Genomic DNA, 21,391 nt, shown 5'->3' on the forward strand with positions numbered 1-21,391 from the left:
ATAGACAAGCTGGTCTTGTTCACAATCTTGGACCCTTCTTGGAATCTTTGAAATTGGCTGTCATGTAGTTTACTTACATAGTCATTCATGAACTCATATGGCAGTATAGCCAATCAACATGCTTGAGACATTACTCGCCCGGTTGAGCTTGCAGGGTCGTCCACCCACTAAACGCCCCAGGATTGTTGCCATTCCTCCATCCCCATGAAATGCAGTAATGCCGAGCAAGCAGTCGCCACTCTTCCATCTCATCCAACATCTCGAGCCCGGCGACTCGCTCTTTTTCTTCCTCATTTACCCAGCGTTCCCAAATGAAATCAATATCGGCGGCAGCTTGACCGGCCTCGAAGCCTTGCTCAAGTAATCGAGCTCGCTGGGCCTCCAACGAGGCATACTTATTAAGTGTCTGCAATTGGATTCCTCGAGCCGCAAGATTGGACACCATGGTCCGCCCGAAGGGATCGTTCGGTCGAATGGGCTCGTACAAGATCAGCCCGAGAGGGGCGATAATCGGCGAACTCTGCACCTCTTCACTGCCCACAAAGGGCGCATACGTAGGACCGAAGAGATGTCCAGTGAAAAAAGTGACCACCTGAGCAGCCTCAGTTGGAGACAGATATATTAGGCAGCATTCCGATATGAGCAATGTCGGTAGGGTCCTGTCCACACCTGGAAGCGCTTCAGAGAGAGGGAGATTGGGCGACAGCGATCGTAGGTCGCAGGGGTGGATATGGTAGAATGGGGTGTGTAGCGCATCACCTGCTTCTGATACAGTCACGTCGTTGCTCGCTGGATCAAGTTCTAGCGCCCTTTGTAAATTCGGCGTTGAGCGAATTGCACGAATCTTCGCTGCCGTGTTGACCGCAAAGTCAATTTCGTGATAAATGACATCGGATGGTCTTCTGGAGGTAAAGAGCCGGAAAACACGTGTATCTGACCCAGCACCTAGCGAGATTATCTGTTTCTTCTGGTGCTGAGTCTCAGGGGAGTATGGACCGAGAAAGCGCGCGACGAGCTCGTCAATTGCGGTGGTACGAACGTAGGTTCCTGCTCGGGGGAAGATTCACGTCAGCTCCAATTGTCCTCTGCTATGAGGAGGGAACACATGCCTCTGTTGATAATTGGGAACCTCCTCGTCGCTGAGCCCGGCGGTGTCAATGCTTTCGCGTAGGGGTCAACGAGATATCCCAGCTCGACGGCGCTCAGGCGAGAGACACTCGCGTCATTGTCAGTACCTTGTACGACACGGTCTTTACCAGACGTGCGAGTACTGTGGCCATCTTCGACTCCACGACTGCCTCCGCGCCCTCGGCCGCGACCTCGACGAAGAAGGTTAAGATTTGGAATCTGCGATGCGGCCATGAGGGGTAGGTGGAGGAAGCTTGGAGCTCGGACGCGGTGGGGAACTGGCGGGGCGGGAATAGCGTCACTGGGGGGCGTTGGCTCAAATCTTGCAAATAAATCTCGTTGGAAATCTATGAAAAGCCTAGGGTTTCCCGTGTTTGGAAAACCGTCATGTAACTCGGAGTTTCCATAAATTCGTGTCCATTTCAATTACACATCTATCGTCTATCTATTGCGTTCATAAACTTCAAACATATACAAAGTTGTTGCGGCACAGAGGGCAGGTGCTTTGGTTGCTGCTCTTGAACCATCGGAACAGGCAAACGGAATGGAAGGTGTTCTTGCAGGTGGCACATCGCTTGTTTGGAGTCTGCATATCAGTCGATATGACCGAGTAGCAAATGGCACACTCGCTTTGTCCCTTCAGAGCACCCTGCACGTTCCGCCGGAATGCCAGGAGGCCATCAACGAGGTTACCGTTGGCAAACATGATGACTCCCTGGATTGTGAGGAGCCAATTCTTCCACTTCTTCTCATCCACAAGCACCCGGCTACGGCCGACCACCAGTGCGGGGTGAAGAGGGTATGCAGGTGGGAGAGAAATCGAAATAGAGACTGGGGGTGATTCTTCATCGACAGGGATACTTGCGATAATCTCTGCTGTCTTTGGCGAGATCTTTAAAGTCAATGCTCGTTCCTCGTTGGGATCTTGTGTAGAGATCCAGTCTTCAACACCTTGAAGGGCATCTCCGGAGACAAGCGGGGAGATCTAGAACGGCGGTTAGAAGGCTTTCCGATGATGTATCTTACAGGGACAAAACTTGACTACACTTACATGTTTTTCTGTCCATGATTCCACCGGGCCCTTAATTCGTTTCTTGGTATCGATCCACCAATTCTTGGTCATATTCGCCAAGTGGCGGAGGCAGAGGTAGTACAAATGTACCAGAAGCCACTGGGTCTCTCTTTCGGCATTTTCAGACTGGTCGGGTTCAAAGTTCTGCACGTCGATTTTGGATGCATCAACAATCTTGCCGTGAGACTTTTGAAGGAAGTCAAACGTGAATTCCAGAAGTGGAATCAAGACTTCGTTTTCCTTGATGTTTGTCGTGTAGAACTCTTGGACGGGGAGCGACTATTGACATTGTCAGCAGGGAATTTCTTAAATATTTAGACGTAATCCATGGCATACCGCGTTCGTGAAATGATCAAACACCACTTTCCAGCTCAAAAGGTAAGCTCTGATAGTGGTCCAAACCTTGTCATCTCCATAAGCCTCGTTGACCATCTCCATTGTTGGGGTCTCCAACAACAATGATATGAGCTCATCTGGGAGGCTGACTGAAGTTTTAGACAGAGCCACATCAAATGAGACTTGCTCTTGTGCCTGGGGGATAAACCGATGGAGGATAGTGAAAGCCGTGCGCTGTACCGAGCGGCTGTGTGCAGTTAGGAGGCCAAAGACACCGCTGACATCCTCAAGCTTCTCAATAGGTATGGATTTAATGAGGCGTCGCAAAAGCTCGACAGTAACATCACGTGGTTGATGGAAGGTCGTTGCAGAGTCTGGAATATGCATAAGCTGGGGACTCTTGCAAATGTCGATGGGAATCCTTCAGTACGTACCAAACTTTCCGATGGTAGAAGCCAATTCATTGAATAATCCAGTCTTTCGCTCTGTCCAAGCATCTTGGAGATCATCATTGCCGTCTCCTTCAGCCATAGACTTCAAGCGTGCAAACAATCTGAACGAAGAGAACAGAAGTGGCAATCCCTCTTCTCCGCCGTTGGTCTCTTTAAATACCACACTGAGGATATTCATGCTGTCCTCCCAGTGTGAGCCATAAATTTCGGCGAGGCCTGGGAGGATGAATGTCAAGGTCCGCAGAATCTCAGCCCTCAGTCCTAGGGATTGCATGTCAGACTGAAGGCATTCAATTAGATGCTTGGTAAGGAAGACGAGTCTCTGTGTAGGAATAGTCGACACAAAGTTTTCTTCTCCGGAAAGTAAGATGTTGAGCAATGCAAGCTTTCGGAGTCCTAGGCCATTGTTAGAGAATGGTAGGCTTTGAGGCAACCCTGGTACATACCATCGGAGGAGGGGTTGAGGGGTTTGAGTCCGGTAGAATCTGCGACTAACTCATTACAGACTCTGTTGCCCACAGGGCTTGACAGAATCGAGCTTCGTAGAACAGCGAACCATGATGCTGAACGAATAGAGTTAGCGGTTCTTGCCTCGCGACAAATTTTTGCAACGTCATCTGCTGATTTGGGATGCTCCACAACGTCTATAGAGGTCATGATTTTGGTGAAAGTCTCTCCAATCCGGTAGTCAACGGGCGAGGTTCCACATAGCGTCTCCAATCTTTTCTCCCAGAAGGAAGTCAGACAAGATGAAATGGTAACGCTTGAAGAGCAGCTGAGGGGCTCCTTCGCATGGGTCCAGTTACTAATGATCTGCCGCCCTTTGAAGACTATTTCCAGGTACTCTTCACGCTGATTAGCAAACTTCAGTCCAGAGATTCCGTTGCAGTACTCGATGCTCAGGTCGTCGTCAATCAACTGGACGGATAGTGGCAGATAGTACATCAGAGTCTCGAGGTCATCGTTAGTTAGGTGCTTCATCACTTCAAAGGAAGACAAGACTTGAATCGTGAAGCTTGCCAAGCGGAATGCTGCAGAACAATGGCTAGAATCACGGGGTATGGCAAGCCATAGTGCCTTGAACGAATCCGAAACATCACGATGAATAAGATGAACAATGCCCCCCAGTGGGTCGGTGATGGCTGTTGAAACGCGCGGCGGAAGCTGAAGGAAGGGGCCTATCGCATTCTCCCATGCGTCGGAAGAAGGCAAGATATCCTTGATTGCGTAGTCAGGCTCATTAGCTGCAAGGCCGTGCAATAGCTCCTCGGCAATCGCAAAGAGAGACTCGATTCTAGACACAAATTAGACGACACATAAAGGACAAAAGGGAATCATATCACATACGACAATGATTCTTCGTTGGCATGACTGAAACCACTGTGAAGAATTTCAATCTTCGACTTAGTGCTTGTATCTCCAACCACGGTTTCCTTGAAAGTCTTCATCAATGACTCCGCCAGGCTTGCTACCTCCTCTGACGGGGACTCCGTCAAATACAGTAGCTTCGCCGTCAGCTTTGAGCCATGAGCACCAGCCTGGAATTCACGGACTCTAGATGGGACAGCTTGTCCGAGATGAGAGAGGCCATGCAAGGCATTGAAGACCCTGTCATCCTGGGACAACGCATCAATTATCGACAAGAAAATTCCATCTCTCAATTGACCTTGAGAGGTCTGGTTTTGAAGAACCGAAATAACGATAGCCCAGTGAGCATGACTTCCTCGTAAGGAATTTTCTAGGGCTCGCATGATCAAGGATGATAACTTGGCTTTGTCCCCAACCTCATTAAAGTCGAGAGTGGATAGTAGAGTTTGGAGAATGTGGGCGTTCGATTGTTCGGGCTCGAGTTCCATCGCACTTTCAACGACACGCTCAAAGCTGGTAGAGAAACCATCCCATTCTCTACACGCCAAGATAATTGCGATCAGGCGGTCGCCCGATGGAGAGAAGAGCAGACCAGGGGCATCATTTTGGATGAATCTGAGAAGGTCCTGAGAGCGGTTCGCCACCGAAGGCAAGTTGCGAACACATTCTTCAACAACTCCAGCAGCACCATATGGTTTACCATTGCGCGAACGAAGGACTTGCAAACAACCCTCAAGAAGAAGCAAGGTTGATTGTTCAATGACTTTCTGTACAACTGCTTCGTTCTCGGGACCTGAAACTTGTGAAAGGACGGTAGGTATCAAAGCAAAGAGTCGTTTTGCTTGGGAACAGATTGAATCTTGAGATTGGCGGAAATCCTTTGATTGTTCTGGGGATGACAATTTGACGGCCTCCAGCAAATCATTCGAGAGTTTCATCCAGAGGGACTGGAATCCTTCATGATGCCCATTCGAGACAAGTGTAGCGATGCACTCGGTACAAACATCTTCGGCTAATTGGGGCGGAAGGATCCACTGGTGCTGCTCAGGATCAGGCCGTACATAGTTCACCACCAGTGGAAACAGTCTGGTCTGAATGAGATCGAATTGTTGTTCCTGGGGTACAACCGTCGAGAACCAGCCCCCAATTCTGACGTAGGTTTTCCAACCGACGTTGAGATTTTGACGTGGCTCTTCTCGAGAATTGAGACCTTCCTGAAAAGCCTCAGTCAGAGCAGATGCGCTTGAAATCGTGATTGCTCCATCGGTGGATGTTTTGTCGGCTCCCGCGAGCACATCCTGGGGGATGATTCGAAGCACCTGATCAAGGTTTGACCAGAAATTGCCGTGGCCTCCCTGTGATCCTTTTTGAATGTATTGGCGCAGTCTTTTGGACGCAGAAGTCTTTCCTGTGTAGTCGTCCGTCCAGATTTGAGGTCGTGAGGATGTCAAAAGCAGGACAGACTCGGATAATTCAGAAGCGGATCCCAGCTGTGGGGTAGATAGTGATTTGCCAATGATGGCGGAACTCAGAACTTTCCAGTCAACCCATGCTGGCTCGCGGGATACTGCTGACCGCAAAAGAATGTATATAGAACGACGCACGAACGGGTCCTCATGCGCACAGAACGCCCACAAGGACTTGTTACCGAGCAATGCCTCAATTTCTGGAAGACTTTTCCGAAGATCCTCGTCGGGTGAATTTCCTATTTCTAATCAATATTGTGGATTCGAGGGAGTCTTGACGTACCAGGGGAGGGCCAAGTCCAAGTCCACTTACCTAGAATGCGGTTGAATAGTAGAAGTGCTGCACCGACGACTCGCGCATATTTTGCCTCCGCATCATCGCGCTTAACTGTCCGTTCGTCGCTCAAAGTCAATGGCGTCTGGTGGAGAAGAACGTCATCTACAAAGTCCAGAATAGAACTCTGGTAAATCTTCCACAGGCTGTTTCTCTTCGCTTCCGTAGAGAAGACCGTGGTCAGAGAATCCAGGGCGGACCTATGGACTGGTCGGTCACTGTCGTAAAGGCCTGCCAGCCAAGCTCCAACAACCTTGGGAAGGTAAGGTGCAATTCTCTTTCCGACGACGACGGCCACAGAGCCCATGATTGTGTGCGCTAATTGCCTTACTCGCCGTGACAGGTCAATTGAAGCACGGGGGTAGACTTTCACCTGTGAGTCAACCAGTTAACCAAAGGCCTTCCTGTATAAATTGAAAGAATGACTACATACCCATGCTTCTAAAAAGCCCTCATCAACGGTTCCATTTTTCGCTTCCACTGAGGAAATGTATTCTTTCAACTCTTCCAAAGCCTTGGTGCGTGTAATTTCATCTTTCTTCAGCAAGTTCTTGTATGCAATCACGAGTTGCTGATCCCAGATGCGAGAAAGGTCTGGCGGCTCCGTGATGTATGTAAGCGCCGACGGCTCCCGGCCACCACTATCGAAGGCATTTGAGAATCCTCCAAATCCCCCAAAGGCGCTGGCAGCCGCGCGACTGCTGGAGGCCTGCGACTTGAACTTTTTGCTCATGTGGGGTATGAGGTCAGCGGGAATGGCGGGGGCTGGCTCAAAGCTGCAGTTCCGCAGTTTCGGCAAGAGGTGTAAATACAAAGCCACCGGTTTCGTTCCCGTGGCTCTGGCAGGAGATTCTCGAAGCTTCAATATCCCTCAAGTCGCAATGGGTGTTGCGAAAGACGAAGAAAGACGTTGATATCAAGCGGGCGGCCACCCGATCGGGAGATCACGTGGCTTTCTCATTGCTGTCCCAAAGGGGAAAAGACACACCGAGCTTCGCCGCATGCTGCCTTCGTTCTCTCTTCTCCAACAGCGTCGGGGAACTCGGCCACAATGAAGTTCTTCATTGAGTATGGCCTCTTTACTTTGCGCTCACTTGACTTTGAACTCTGTGCTGATTTGCTCACCATTTTAGTGATCTTCCGGTGCTGTTCCCGTATCCTCGCGTTTACCCCGAGCAATATGCATACATGTGCGATCTCAAGAAGACCCTCGATGCCGGGGGTCACTGTGTGCTGGAGATGCCGTCTGGGACAGGCAAGACAATCTCGCTTTTGTCGCTGATCGTGGCATACCAGCAGCATTACCCTGAACACAGGAAGCTGATCTACTGCTCGCGAACAATGTCCGAGATTGAGAAGGCGTTGGCAGAGTTGAAGGGGTTGATGAAATACCGATCACAGGAACTGGGCTACGAAGAAGAGTTCCGCGCTCTAGGACTCACTAGTCGGAAAAATCTATGTCTGCATCCGTCCGTGAAACGGGAGAAAAGTGGTACTGTTGTCGACGCTAGGTGTCGAAGCTTGACAGCGGGGTTTGTCAAAGAAAAGAAGGAGCGCGGCGAAGAAGTCGACTTGTGCATATACCACGAGGTTTGTCCGTCGACTTTTGCCTGACTTTGATCCTCTTCTGACAGGATATCAAAGAATCTTGACCTTCTCGAGCCGCATAATCTCGTCCCGCCCGGCGTGTTCACTCTTGATGGCCTGACCCGTTATGGAGAAGAGCACAAGCAGTGCCCCTATTTCTCTGCTCGACGCATGGTATGGTTCGCTTTCACCCTACAAGCTTTCTCTGGAAGATGGTTTTCTAATATCCGGGTGGTTTTTAGATGCCTTGGTGTAATATCATCATCTACTCGTACCACTACCTCCTCGATCCGAAAATTGCCGAACGCGTCTCCCGAGAACTATCAAAGGATTGTATCGTTGTTTTCGATGAAGCGCACAATATCGACAACGTCTGCATCGAGTCCCTCAGTATCGACCTGAGTGAGGATTCCCTACGCAAGGCCACGAGGGGCGCTGCGAATCTTGAGCGTAAAATTGAAGAAATGAAGAGCACAGACGCTGAAAAGCTTCAAAATGAATACTCGAAACTTGTGGAGGGACTGCAACAAGCAGAACAGGCGCGGGAGGAGGATCAATTTATCTCGAATCCCATATTGCCAGATGACTTGTTGAAGGAGGCAGTTCCTGGCAACATTCGTCGCGCTGAGCACTTCGTTTCCTTCTTGAAGAGATTCATCGAATACTTGAAAACTCGGATGAAAGTGACACATACCATTTCGGAGACACCGCCCAGCTTCCTTACCCATCTGAAGGATCTCACGTATATTGAGCGAAAGCCATTGAGATTCTGTGCAGAGCGTCTAACATCACTCGTCCGAACCCTGGAGCTTGTCAATATTGAAGACTATCAGCCGTTGCAAGAGGTGGCCACCTTTGCGACTCTGGTCGCAACCTATGAAAAGGGATTCGTCCTCATTCTCGAGCCATTCGAGTCTGAAGCAGCCACAGTCCCCAACCCGATTCTGCATTTCACATGCTTGGATGCTGCCATTGCAATCAAACCCGTTTTCGATCGTTTCAGATCCGTCATTATCACTTCCGGTACTCTCTCGCCCTTGGAGATGTATCCGAAAATGCTTGGTTTCACTACTGTGATGCAAGAGTCATACAGTATGACCTTGGCTCGTCGGTCCTTCTTGCCCATGATTGTTACTCGAGGGTCAGATCAGGCACAAGTCTCCTCGTCGTTTGGTATTCGCAACGATCCCGGTGTGGTTCGCAACTACGGTACGCTTGTCACCGAGTTCGCTCGTATCACGCCAGATGGCGTTGTCGTCTTCTTCCCTTCATATCTCTATATGGAGTCGATCATTAGCATGTGGCAAGGCATGGGTATTTTGGATCAAATTTGGAATTACAAACTAATCCTCGTCGAAACCCCTGATGCGCAAGAGTCATCTCTGGCTTTGGAGACATATCGGACCGCTTGCTGCAATGGACGCGGTGCAATCCTGTTTTGCGTCGCTCGAGGAAAGGTGTCTGAGGGTATCGATTTCGATCACCATTACGGCCGTGCAGTGCTGTGCATTGGTGTGCCATTCCAGTACACAGAGTCTCGTATCCTGAAGGCCAGGCTTGAATTCTTGCGAGAGAACTATCGAATTCGAGAGAACGATTTCCTTTCCTTCGATGCGATGCGGCATGCGGCGCAGTGCTTGGGACGTGTACTTCGCGGCAAAGACGATTACGGAGTCATGGTCCTTGCAGACCGTCGTTTCGAACGAAAGCGGCCGCAACTTCCAAAGTGGATCAACCAGGCAATGCTGGACAGCGAAACAAACCTCAGCACTGATATGGCTGTCGCGAATGCTAAAAACTTTTTGCGAACTATGGCGCAGCCTTTCAAATCCAAAGATCAAGAAGGAATTTCAACCTGGAGTCTGGCTGATATTGAGCGCCACGAGGCTAAACGCAGGGCTGAGGAAGCACGTCTGATCAACGGCGAGCCTGTCCGTCCGATGAATGGTGTCACATCGACGATGCAGATTGTCGAGGATGAATATGACGATGACATCGACGACGATCTTATGATGCTTGACGCCCAGTGATTTTGTTTCTTTCTTTTTTAACATGGCGGTGTCGTCTCGGGGCTTAAATGGTGCGGTTTTATAATAGGCTCGACACCGACATCTGGGGCGTTCTTTGATCGGGCATTCAAACATCATAGCATTGGGGGCGTTTTCATTGGGCCCAAATTGTTATTTATGGGATTTAGCGAGCCAATCTGCGTATTTGCAGACGACCAGAGCGAACACTGAACAATTGCAATTTGACCTGGTATTTTTATTTTCCTTTCAGAATGCTATCCAGAGCAAATCAGACCGAGATCATACCTCATTACCAACGCTCCCGAGTTACATGGTGAAATTGGGCTGAGCTCCTTGAAAAATGTCGTCCATGTTTCAGCAGGACGCGTCCTGCAGGCTTGTTTAGTCTACGACGCGCAATGGAAGGAAGCTTAAGCTTTACCCCCTTGCATTCAACGATATACTTACCGAATCGAAATGATTTCGCTGATCTACGGTTGTCAGTAACTATGTCTGCCCAAACATAATGCCAGCGAGATGTGATTGATAGTGATACTATTATGAAACCCTGGATAATCAATGGTCAACCTCAACCCGCTCTTACGCCCCTTCTAAGAGCCAAGCTTTCCGCGCACGTTCTCCGCCTTTGAGAGTTTAACTCAATGGCAATGACGATTCTTCATGAACCTCCTCGTAGTCAGAAGCCCCCTGGTAGCTATGTGGGTCAAGGCACCTACGAATGTGTCTCCGACTTGCATGAGTATTCCGGCTCCCTCAATGCTATGAAGGTCGCACAGCCTTCGGACTTTCAATTACGGAGTACATTCGGGTTATGTTGCTGCCTCCTAAGAAGTAGCTCGTTAACTATTGAACTGCTATTATGCCATTATTTAGATTATGCCCGTGTTGGACTCCACTGATGACGCCTCCTTCTTATCCGATCTCTGCAGGGTAAAAGTATCGGGCGATCACCCGCCGCAGGTTGGCTGGGACCTATCCATTATTACTTTGGTGATTGTTTACAGTACATATTTGGGAATTACGATGATACATACCCCATTGTTGATCGAACCTTTAAGCTTAAAAATGCCAATATTGGCCACTAACTGTTACCTCCATGAGTTCCCGTCTTTCTGAATAGGTCGACCAATCTCGACGGTTATGTTATCCTGAGCAGCGCTTGATTTGACTGAACCTAGGGATGCGTTACGTGGTCGACCTCTTTTTGTAGTAGACTTGTCACATAGGAGAATATTTGTCTTAAGAGTGAGCGAATTCAGCCACTTGGTAACTATGCAGGAGTCGTAAGTTTAGGTGTAGTACAACAAGGCGCAGTAAGTTAGATAGGGGCACATTGTTCCCCCCTGTTCTGTGTATCCTTTGATTGAAAAGCAAAATCGTCCGACCGCTACCAGTATTTATCAAGATGGAGACTTAGGCGAGCTATCTTGACTTGGCCCGACAGGAGTTCTTTCACAGTTTCAGTTTTCGTTTCCTTGTCTTTTCAATTTGCTTTATCGCATCGTCATCTTGTTAGATCATTGCTTCTCTAAATGACCAATTAACAGCATTACACAGGTGAGTCTATGAGTCCGTTAGTGGATACTTCCTTACCCCCAAGTGCACAGCATTTACAAAATCCATAGATTGACCAGATCTGAAAATGCTTAGCCTAGATATGTCAAAAGGGGATTCTGGAACTTTGGCTGGGTCACCAAGCCCGTCAGAACCCCAGGTTCCCTATCATATTCTGTCTAAGAAGCAAAAATGGAACCTTGTCATTTTCGTCTCCTTGGCGGCTTCTTTCTCGCCTTTGTCATCAAACATATACTTCCCTGCAATTAACACCATCTCCAACAACCTTGGAGTAAGTGCGTCACTCGTCGCTCTCACAATCACTGTATATATGGTTGTACAGGGCATTGCCCCGTCACTCCTGGGTGCCTTTTCAGAGACCTACGGCCGTCGCCTCACTTTTGCGATAACCCTCACTATATACACTGCAGCCAACCTCGCCCTGGCATTCACTTCCAGTTATCCGATGCTGATGGTGCTGCGTGGCTTGCAGGCGGCGGGATCAGCAGCGACCATTAGCATTAGTGCTGGTGTCATCGCTGATATTGCTTGCCCCGAGGAACGTGGTGGTTTCATAGGCACAAATGCTGGTATTCGGTACGCAAGACACAGTCGCTCCAAAGAAGACCTCTAGTCGTTAACATCTCATAGCATGACAGGCCAAGCAATTGGTCCAATCATTGGGGGTACCTTAAACAGTCAATGGGGCTTTCGCAGCATCTTTTGGCTATTGTTCGTCTCAAGCATAATTGTCCTTGCTGCACTCCTAATATTCCTTCCGGAGACACAGCGCAGCATAGCAGGCAACGGTACCAACGTTGTCTCTGGTTTCCAGAAGCCATTTATCTATTATGTCAGGCCCCCATCAACCTGGTCCAAAGGCGCTGCAACAAACCGCCCGGCGCCTCGATCACCAATCACATTTAAAAAGGCATTCAGTCCCCTTGCCTACGTTCTCGAGAAAGATATCGCAGCGCTCTTGGCTTGGGGCGCTATAGCCTATACTGCATGGAGCATGGTGACATCCTCTACCACAACGATGCTGCTGTTCGGTTTTCCTCTACTGACGGAGTGGCAACTGGGGCTCTGTTTCCTCCCAAATGGACTCGGTTGCATTCTCAGCTCGCTCAGCACAGGCTGGATACTGGACCAGAGCTTCAAGCGTGCCCTAGAGCGATACAAGGTTGAGCATGGCATTCCACCGGACGAAAATGTCGATCACCATCGCGACTTCCCATACGTACAAGCCCGTCTACGCCTTATGCCTATCTTTAGTGTCGTGCTCATGATCTCTCTGGCCCTCTACGGGCCAAGTTTTGAATTCAATGACCTACGAAAACATTTCGGACCGAATTTGGCGGCGCCACTCATTCTCCAATTCCTGATTGCCTTTTCAGCAACTGCTATCTTCAACATTAACTCGACGGTGCTGATCGATTGCTTCCCGGAGCGACCTGCGAGCGCGACAGCACTGAACAATCTGTGCCGGTGCCTGCTTGGAGCTGTAGGAGTTAGCGTTATCGAGCCACTGATCGGTGCTGTAAAGGCGATGAAAGCCTTCTTCATTGTGAGCGGTGTAGTGTTACTTTTTACTCCGTTAATCTGGGTCGAATGGAAATGGGGAGAGAGATGGAGAAAGGAGAGAGAAGATCGACGTGCTCAGTGACGGAAGGGCTTTTGAATTGAAAAACTCAGTATGTTGCTCAGGGCTGAGGAGATTTGAGACTTCACCTACACATTAATTACAGATCATGAATCGATACCCGGCGCTACGTTGTAGACTTGTCTAGAGTCGATGTATCACGACGAGACATCACCATTGACTAGAATGATGCATCTTATAGGGTTTGTAGAGTATATGTACCCTTTCTCGTTAGTTCACTGATTTCCAGATATTGTCGATGTTACTGTTGGGACTACGATGCGGGTGGTCATACCTCAGCCCTTCAAGCACATGGATTCTTTAGTGAGTATCTAAAGATTCAAAGCCAGTGATTAGACACCACCACTATCCCATGGCAGGTATGCAGTGAATGCTCAGATCTTAGAAGAGTACAAGTCCAAATGCAGAAGTAATACCATATACACTCGTATGAAAATTCTATTCAACTGAAAAATATGCTAATATGAACAGGGACAGGCACTTTTTTGTTCCGCTGAACAGAAGAACTCCGGATCATCGACACGTCAAGATGGCAACAAAAATAGCACAGGTTGCACAAGAAAGGTGCAAAGTATACAGGTTATGAAACAACGGCAGAGAAGAACACAATGCGAAAGAGCCCCATCGACACACAACTATGCTACAGGAGCGAGAATGTCGAACGCGCCAGTTCCAACAGTACCGGAACGGCCGACGACAATTCTGCTACTCGGGCCCTTGAGGTTGTCAAAGTCACGCTCAACAACAGCGTCCTTCAGAGCACCAACGGTGGTCTCGAAGGACATCCGGGCGAATGGTGAGGTGGAATCCTTGACCAAGCCGTTGCGGCTGAAGGCCTTGAAGCCACCAGATTGGGTCATTACATCACCAATCAAGTTAAGATGGCGGTTGTCGACGGAGATACTGTGACCCTTGAAAACGGAGTCCATTTCGCGGATAATGGTGGCACGAGCAGCTTCAACACCGTATAGATTGAGCATATCGTGGATGGAGTTGGTGTAGAGCGAGTGCGGGTTGATGGCGTCCTGGTGGTCACGCATAGCGAGCAAGTTGACACCGTCGGTCATGATGCACGCGGGCTCGCCCTTGATCTCGTCTCCCTCGACGTAGAGACAGCTGCCGAGGTTCACGACCTGCTGGATGACTGCAAAATGGCAGGTGCTTTCAACCAGGGGAAGCAGAAGCAGCTTGGGCGTCTCAATGTCGTACTCGAGTTGAATGGTACAGGAGGTGCCCTTCTTCGTGTCGAATTCGAACTTGTTGATCTCAGGGAACTTGCTCTTGACGTTGTCCTCACGCAGCTTCTGCTCCTGCGCCTTCTCGTCATCCGAGTCATCATCGGAATCGTCATCGGGAGCATCCCCAAGCTCCTCATCCTCATCTTCATCTTCGATTTCGTCTTGCCCGCGGATGATATCCTGTTCATCATCATCAGGTCCTTCATAAGACACCTGGTTGCTGCGGTTTTGGCCACCACGAGCCCGCTTGGCGTCATCCTCGTCATCTTCGTTGTCATCGTCAGCCGGCTCTGCCGCGCGGTCAGGACCACTGGGGCCATCGGCAACCCTGCCGACTGAGACACCAATCTCAGGCTGGGCAGTCGACGTCTTCGTGCCAGTCTTATCCTCATTGCGCTTCTTGAGCTCGGCCTTGATGAGCTTCACCAGGCGAGGAATAAACTTGTTCTCGAGGGCCCGGGAGATGTCCGCAATCTGGATACTGTATTCATTGATATACTCCTCAGCTGGGAAGAAGGAGATCTCAATATCGTAGATCTTAGCCTTGGCATAGCCGACGCCAGAGCCAATGCGTTCCTTAACTTGCACCTTATCAACCACCTCAGCAATGCTGAGCTTACTGAGACCCTTGGCGAACCTCTCGCCCTGCTCTTTAGAGAGTTCCTTGACTGGGTAAAGTGTCATGGACGGAGTCATGATGGTAGCACTGGCTGTCATGACAATTTCACGGAGACGGGGAATACCCAGCGTCACGTTCTTGGCTGAGTGACCAGCCAAGTGGAAAGTATTCAGTGTCATCTGAGTACTGGGCTCGCCAACACCTAGAGTAATAGAGTTAGCATCTTGCTTGTCGCGCAGGCTACCGAAAATGAGGAAACTCACTCTGACCAGCCATAATACCGACTGCTTCACCAGGATCAATTACAGACTTCATATACTTCATGTTCATCAAAGCCTCGAATGATTTCTTGTTGACCTTAACATCGGCCTCGTCCTTCTTGTCTTTGAACATGTCGGGATTGTCAGTTGAAAACTATGCGAAAGATTTGTCAGTTTCAAGCTGGGTGGACATAGTGGAGATCTCGATGATTTTAACTCACCTTCTTGAGCGCTTGGGCGAATTCCTCCGAAGTACTACCCAAGTTGCCGCCAGGGTGGAACTTCGACAGCGCAGGATCCATGGCACCCAAGTCATGAGTCTTGCGTACCGCCTTCTGCGCGTCCTTGTTCCACGCCATTGCCTCTGTATTCACGAGGTCGCGATAATGACTGGCTTGGACTTGCCTGGAAACAGAACGGTGGTTCTCCGCAAGGAACTTGAAGTCCTTGAGGTGAACCTGTTTGGTGATGTCGAGACCATCCTCTCCGTACAAGAACTGGACGATAGAGCCGTCTGACGATTCACGAACAGAGGAATCGTATTCAGCTCTCAGGCCCTCCATGCCCTTGATCAAGCAACGCTGCAAGTAACCGGAACGCGAAGTCTTGACGGCAGTATCAATCAGACCCTCACGACCAGCCATGGCGTGGAAGTAGTACTCCTGAGGCTTGATACCGGTCAAGAAGCGACCGGAGACGTAACCACCAGCAACGGGGTGGGTTTCGAAAGCTCGGAAAGACGGTAGGGTCTTGCCACTGATCATGACCGGTACACGGCGACCCTCCAGAACCTGCTGTCCAAGGTTGCAGGAAATCAGGTTGGCATTGACACCCGAACCCTTGGCACCGGAGATAGTCATCGACTGCATCTGGTTCCACGGGAAGGGCTTAGCAAGACCTGCAGGGAGACAAGCGCTAGTGATCTCCGAGGACAGCTTGGCAGACCGGGCGTTCGACACGCTATCCAGTCCACTCTGCTTGTCATCGTCACGAAGCACATCTTCCAAGCGGCGATTAAGCTCGGCATCCTGGTCAGGTACATTTGTCTGATCCAGGGTAACGTACTTGAGGGCAACCTGGCGACCCATTTCCGCTGCAGTGCTCAGCTTCTCCTTACGAATGCGGTCACCCTCCTTGGTCAAGCGAAGATCGTCGATACCACAAGTGAAAGCCCTCATGTTCAAGAATCGAGTCAGGAGTCGTCCCAGAATACTCATCAGCTTTCCGGCAATGGTATGGCCGTAGACTTCATGGACAGCATCAATCAAACCTCCAGCGGTGGGACCAAGCTGCTTCTTATCCAGGATACCACACAGGTACTCTCCATCATCGAAGATGACGGTGTCCTCTTCGTTGCCCTTGCCCCAACGGTCACCAGGGGTAGAAGACTTGCCCTTGAGCGTGAGACCACCGCTGTTGTCGGGCTTGATGTTCTTGAGGATTGTTGTGATGACTTGCTTGCCAGTCCAGAGGAATTTGGGCTTCCGGAAAGCAGGCTCAACCAATTGAATGCGGTCGCCAACGATGTGCGAGTTCTCTGGCCGCAAGCAGTTGTACAGAAGCTGGTGGTAATCTTCTTCATCGAAGAAAGAATCACGACATGTGAACCAGACACCCATGGAAATGTGATCTTGAATCAGACCTCGCAAAGGCTTGCCTGACGTGGCAACCAGGTACTGGTGGTCAGCATCAGCCAGCATCCGAGCCTCCGCCTGAGCAAGTTCGTTCTGAGGGAAGTGCATGTTCATCTCATCACCATCGAAATCGGCGTTGTAGGTGTTACAGTTGGCATAATGCATTCGAATGGTGCGCTCGTTAGGAAGAACACGAGCCTTGTGGCCCATGATGGACGGTTTGTGAAGAGTCGGTTGTCTATTGTGGGAGATTAGCATCAAAGATCAGTGCCGAAGCGAGGTATTTATGTCACATACCGGTTCATCAACACATAGTCACCGGTAGTCAGATGGCGGTAGACCTTCTTGTTCCGCGTCCCCTTAAGCCGCCAGTTGGATGGTGCAAGTAACTGGTTGGCAAGTGCAGTACGCTCGTCCAAACTCTTAAACTTCAAGTTAATCACTTGGCCATTCTCGTTCTCGATCGCTGCGGCACCGGGATACTTGTCGGGACCATTGATAACGGCTTCCTTCAGCTCCCAGAAGTTATGGTTGGTGACAGGCTCCGGGAAGGTCAGCTTCTTGGCAAATACCAAGGGCACACCAATTTCATTGGTTTCGAGATTGGGGTCGGGCGAAATAACACTACGAGCAGCGAAGTTGACACGCTTACCCATCATGTTCTTTCGGAAAAGACCCTCCTTTTTCTCGAGCAGCTGCTTGATACCATTGGGAAGCTGGGCGATGGCGGAGCCTGTCACAGAGGTACGCTCACGATCGATGAGACCGTTGACAAAGTCCTGGAGCGCAACGATAGCCTGGAGAAGATCACTGAGATTGCGCGCACGGCTCATGATCTTCTCATTCTCATTCTGCATCTCCTTTTTGATCTGGTTGATGACATCTGTCTGCTTGAGAATGTTGTTGAACGGCGTATTTTGCGCTGCTTCCATGATTTCGCCGGGGCCCTGTTGAGCAGCAGGGCGGTATTTGTTTGGCGGTACGAGAAGGCTCTTGATGAAGAACATGTCTGCGTTGATGACCTTGACTCCCTTGGGGACAGGGCGGGAGTTGTAGACAAGTTGCAAAACCTCACCATCCTTCTCGAAAAGAAGACACATGGCAGCGTAGACCTCGGAGGAAGGCATGAACTCCTGGCCAGTCGACCCGGGGTGCGAGGTCTGCGCTGTAACGGCAGCTCCGCGAAGGATTTCCTCCTCGGCACCGTGAACTTCAGTCACAGCACTGTCCGCCTCAGAAACTCCATTGGCCAAGGTGCCATTTTCCTTGGCATTTGCCTTCTTCTCTTGGTCGAGGAGAATCAAAGTATTGGGTGCCTGGAATCCTCCGTGAAGCATCGCAAGCTTGGACTTCTCAGGAAGCTGTTTCCGGAAAATCTTGTTGTAGCGATCCTTGCGATATGAAGGGGATATACCGCTGCAATTCGTACACTTCCGGTTGCCGTTGATGTCTTTCAAGAACGTCTTGACCAGTTCCCGCCTGGCCTCGGCGGCGATCGGGTTCTTTGCGCCTGCCATCAAACCTTCTAGCCTACCATCTTTCTTGGCTTCCTTGATGCTCCGGCTGACGTAGGCGTTCCGCTTTTCCATGACAGAGTCGGGGTCATCATCCTCATCATCTGATTCATCACCGGTGGCCTTCGCAGCTTTAGATTTGACTCCCTTGACTGCTCCCATAGTATCAACCTTGGCGACTTCGTCGGTCAGGCCATACTGCAAAAGGCGCAATTTACAGGTATACATGTTGACCTGGTCGCGGGACATTTGTAGGCGATGGCAGTAGACACACTGCGCACGGAGGAGGCGGTAGATATGGTCGAAAAAGGTGACATTATAGAGCGGGACAGGAAGCTCGATATGGCCGGCATGACCGGTGCACGACCAAGAGTTCTGACGACATGTAGTACACCTAAAAAGTTCCCCGAATCGCCCTGATCAGCAAATTGAGATCCTCTCATGAGGTAAAGATAAAACCGTACACATGATCACCCCATGCGCCCATGGCAGGGTCATAGAGACCACCAGGAACAGGGTTGTTGAAAGAATCCAAAGTTGGAGTATTGTGAATTCTTTTTACTGAGAGCTTTTTGATCTCTTCATCGGAATAAACGGTGAAGTCAACCCCGGCAATGCTCGAGGCGACTGGGCGTGCAAAGGTCGCCATTGTGACCTGCAGCTCGAAGAGCAACAGAAAACGCTGGCGGTGCGAAGTCGAATTGGCTTCCAAAGAAGATCTCCAAATGCGAAATGCGGAAGAGCGAAACTTTTGAGCATCTTTTTTTTCTGCCCCACTCCACCGCCCACCCCGTTTTGAGTATCCGCGACCAACCAACTGATCGGGCGCAGCTAAGCTTCTGCTGTCAGTCGTTGGAGAGACGAATCGCAATCCTTTGCAACTCCCTTCTCCGGATTGTCCTTGACTAGAAGGCCTTGTGAGGTACTTCTCGTACATATCGCCATGGCTGACCATTCGGCCAACGCCCTGAAGCGGCCTCATCCCGAGGATGAAGGCAGCAACACCCAGAAAAGGACCCGATCAAACAATGGGTCTCCATTACCTGGTCAAGGAGGACCTACATCGGGGAAGGTCGATATCGAAAGGATGGTTGCCGAAGCGCGAGCTAAAGCTGAAGCTGTGCGCGCTCGCCTACAAGCTGCTCGAGGCGGCGCGTCACCCATGGTGCCCCCAACACAGTCAAGTCCCAGCGCAGCACCCCCGGCTGTTAGTCCAGCTATGTCTAGGCTGGAACAGATGAAGGCGAGAGTAGCAGCAGCTACGGGTAGGGCCGGCTCAGCGGCGTCTCAACAGCGAACGCAAGCCCAAGCACCGTCCTACCAACCCCCAATGCTCGACGATGAAGGCCTCTCGAAAGCTCGCGGTGGCCTGGATGTCGGTCTTCACCCAGCTTTACTTTCCGATGCGACACCGAGCTTCCGTGGAGCCAAGGGTCGTCAGCCGTCCAAGATGAGTCGACGCATGGATCCCAACAAGCAGCTCGATTTATCCGGCCCATCGATCGAGGAAATTAAGAACCAACCCTACTTCGATCCAAGTCTCGGTCCAAAAGCAACGGTGGCAAAGCCGCGCCAGTCACGACAGCTCATCTTCAATGAGAAAGGCAAATACATTCAGCAGGCCGCTGCGCTACGCCGGCAGGCGCAGTTGGAGGCTATGAAAAAGCGGATCGCGGAGAAAGCAAGACAAGCTGGTATTGATGAAGATATGGATGTGGAAAAGGCATACTTGGTACCAGCTCCTCCCGCTTTAGAATGGTGGGATGAAGGCTTGGTCAACGGTAGTGACTATGCTGCCATTGATGACCCCGCGAACCTCAAGGTCGACACCGCCGACACCATCATTACCCGCTATGTCCAACACCCTATTCTCCTCGAACCACCGCAAGAAAAGCACATGCCGACCCAGAAGCCGATGTACCTCACGCCAAAGGAACAAGCGAAGATCCGTCGGCAGCGTCGCATGGCAGATTTGAAGGAACAACAAGCAAAGATTCGGCTGGGTCTGGAACCGGCACCAGCTCCCAAGGTCAAGAAGTCTAATCTTATGCGGGTTCTGGGTGAACAAGCAGTCAAAGATCCTACGGCTGTGGAGGCTCGAGTGAACAGGGAGATCGCAGAGCGGAAAGAGGCGCACGAGATGATGAACGAGGACCGCAAGTTGACTCAAGAACAACGACGCGAGAAGCTGGTCGCCCAACAGGAGAAGGATGCCGAACTGGGTATCTACGTCTCAGTCTACCGAATCGACAGCCTTGCGAGCGGCCGGAACCGCTTCAAAATCAGTAAGAACGCCGAGCAGAATGCGTTGACCGGAATCTGTGTCATGCATCCGAAGCTCAACCTGGTCATTGTGGAGGGTGGCAAGCACTCTATCAACAATTACCGGAAATTGATGCTCAACCGAATTGACTGGACGGACAACCCTGGTCCAGGAGCATCAGATGGGAAAGATGAAGGTCAGCCCATCTGGCTGTCCACGGAGGATGAAAAAGGTGAACTGCGCGATTTCGGAAGCAATACTTGCACGCTTCTCTGGGAAGGTCAAGCAAAGACCCGTGTATTCAGGAAATGGCTGGGCGCCAGAGTTTGCGAGTCCGACTCAGCAGCTAAAGACGTTTTGACTCGCTCCAAGATGGAGAACTTCTGGGCTTTGGCCAAGAGCGCCAAACCAGCTGAATTTTGATTAGTCGATTGCTCGTCTAGCGCATTCTTAACATTGGGATGTTCCCCAAACCAGCTCTGGGTCTCCTAGTTGAGATTCAATGTGTGTTGTACCTCTAGCCATGTACTTTAAGTAGCATATCCAATTTTTGAGATCCCCGATCAAGCGTCTATTAGACAATCTTCGCAGTGCTTCTCTATAGAAGATTTCTGAAGTTGCGAAAATAGAGAAAAGCGACCCAGAGTACGTAGATTTCAGAAAACCTCCAAGCAAAGAAAGACGCTGAGGGATTTGACACATCTTTTACAGCAGGAGGATAGACAGGAGTTGAATATATTGACCCCGAAGAAATGAAGGTGAATCATCAAATGCTATACTTTTGTATGTACTCTTTCCTTGATACATGAGCGAGCCAAAAATCTCACAACAGGGTTATCACGACACTTTTTACGTGAACCCAGGCTTATATAA

At 50.2% G+C, this 21,391-nt stretch overlaps 7 protein-coding genes across 7 annotated transcripts; 3 read left to right on the forward strand and 4 right to left on the reverse strand.

Annotated features, from left to right (window-relative positions):
• Positions 1 to 130: 130 nt before the first annotated feature.
• On the reverse strand, positions 131 to 1,362 carry ppm1 (protein C-terminal leucine carboxyl O-methyltransferase ppm1; the record flags this gene model as incomplete). The annotated part of the gene is made up of 2 exons (XM_056910408.1): positions 131 to 945; positions 1,104 to 1,362. The coding sequence occupies 2 exons, from the start codon at positions 1,360 to 1,362 to the stop codon at positions 131 to 133; spliced, it is 1,074 nt and encodes a 357-aa protein (XP_056766112.1).
• Positions 1,363 to 1,591: 229 nt separating this feature from the next.
• On the reverse strand, positions 1,592 to 2,923 carry N7458_007027 (uncharacterized protein; the record flags this gene model as incomplete). Its single annotated transcript, XM_056910409.1, has 3 exons — positions 1,592 to 2,113; positions 2,180 to 2,479; positions 2,537 to 2,923. 3 exons carry the CDS (start codon positions 2,921 to 2,923, stop codon positions 1,592 to 1,594), a joined length of 1,209 nt encoding a protein of 402 aa, XP_056766113.1.
• A 36-nt stretch (positions 2,924 to 2,959) lies between these two features.
• Positions 2,960 to 6,889, reverse strand: N7458_007028 (uncharacterized protein; the record flags this gene model as incomplete). Its single annotated transcript, XM_056910410.1, has 5 exons — positions 2,960 to 3,384; positions 3,435 to 4,282; positions 4,336 to 6,061; positions 6,136 to 6,529; positions 6,590 to 6,889. The coding sequence occupies 5 exons, from the start codon at positions 6,887 to 6,889 to the stop codon at positions 2,960 to 2,962; spliced, it is 3,693 nt and encodes a 1,230-aa protein (XP_056766114.1).
• A 318-nt stretch (positions 6,890 to 7,207) lies between these two features.
• On the forward strand, positions 7,208 to 9,773 carry N7458_007029 (TFIIH/NER complex ATP-dependent 5'-3' DNA helicase subunit RAD3; the record flags this gene model as incomplete). Its single annotated transcript, XM_056910411.1, has 4 exons — positions 7,208 to 7,224; positions 7,290 to 7,746; positions 7,801 to 7,917; positions 7,986 to 9,773. 4 exons carry the CDS (start codon positions 7,208 to 7,210, stop codon positions 9,771 to 9,773), a joined length of 2,379 nt encoding a protein of 792 aa, XP_056766115.1.
• A 1,642-nt stretch (positions 9,774 to 11,415) lies between these two features.
• Positions 11,416 to 12,993, forward strand: N7458_007030 (uncharacterized protein; the record flags this gene model as incomplete). Its single annotated transcript, XM_056910412.1, has 2 exons — positions 11,416 to 11,924; positions 11,979 to 12,993. 2 exons carry the CDS (start codon positions 11,416 to 11,418, stop codon positions 12,991 to 12,993), a joined length of 1,524 nt encoding a protein of 507 aa, XP_056766116.1.
• Positions 12,994 to 13,625: 632 nt separating this feature from the next.
• N7458_007031 (DNA-directed RNA polymerase I core subunit RPA190) lies at positions 13,626 to 18,904 on the reverse strand (the record flags this gene model as incomplete). The annotated part of the gene is made up of 5 exons (XM_056910413.1): positions 13,626 to 15,049; positions 15,111 to 15,261; positions 15,329 to 16,979; positions 17,039 to 18,649; positions 18,720 to 18,904. The coding sequence occupies 5 exons, from the start codon at positions 18,902 to 18,904 to the stop codon at positions 13,626 to 13,628; spliced, it is 5,022 nt and encodes a 1,673-aa protein (XP_056766117.1).
• A 294-nt stretch (positions 18,905 to 19,198) lies between these two features.
• On the forward strand, positions 19,199 to 20,941 carry N7458_007032 (U4/U6-U5 snRNP complex subunit PRP3; the record flags this gene model as incomplete). Its single annotated transcript, XM_056910414.1, has 1 exon — positions 19,199 to 20,941. The coding sequence occupies one exon, from the start codon at positions 19,199 to 19,201 to the stop codon at positions 20,939 to 20,941; it is 1,743 nt and encodes a 580-aa protein (XP_056766118.1).
• Between the last annotated feature and the right edge of the window lie 450 nt (positions 20,942 to 21,391).

This window comes from Penicillium daleae (assembly GCF_028827525.1).
Source record: "Penicillium daleae strain IBT 16125 chromosome Unknown utg000006l_segment0_segment0, whole genome shotgun sequence".
Taxonomy (NCBI): domain Eukaryota; kingdom Fungi; phylum Ascomycota; class Eurotiomycetes; order Eurotiales; family Aspergillaceae; genus Penicillium; species Penicillium daleae.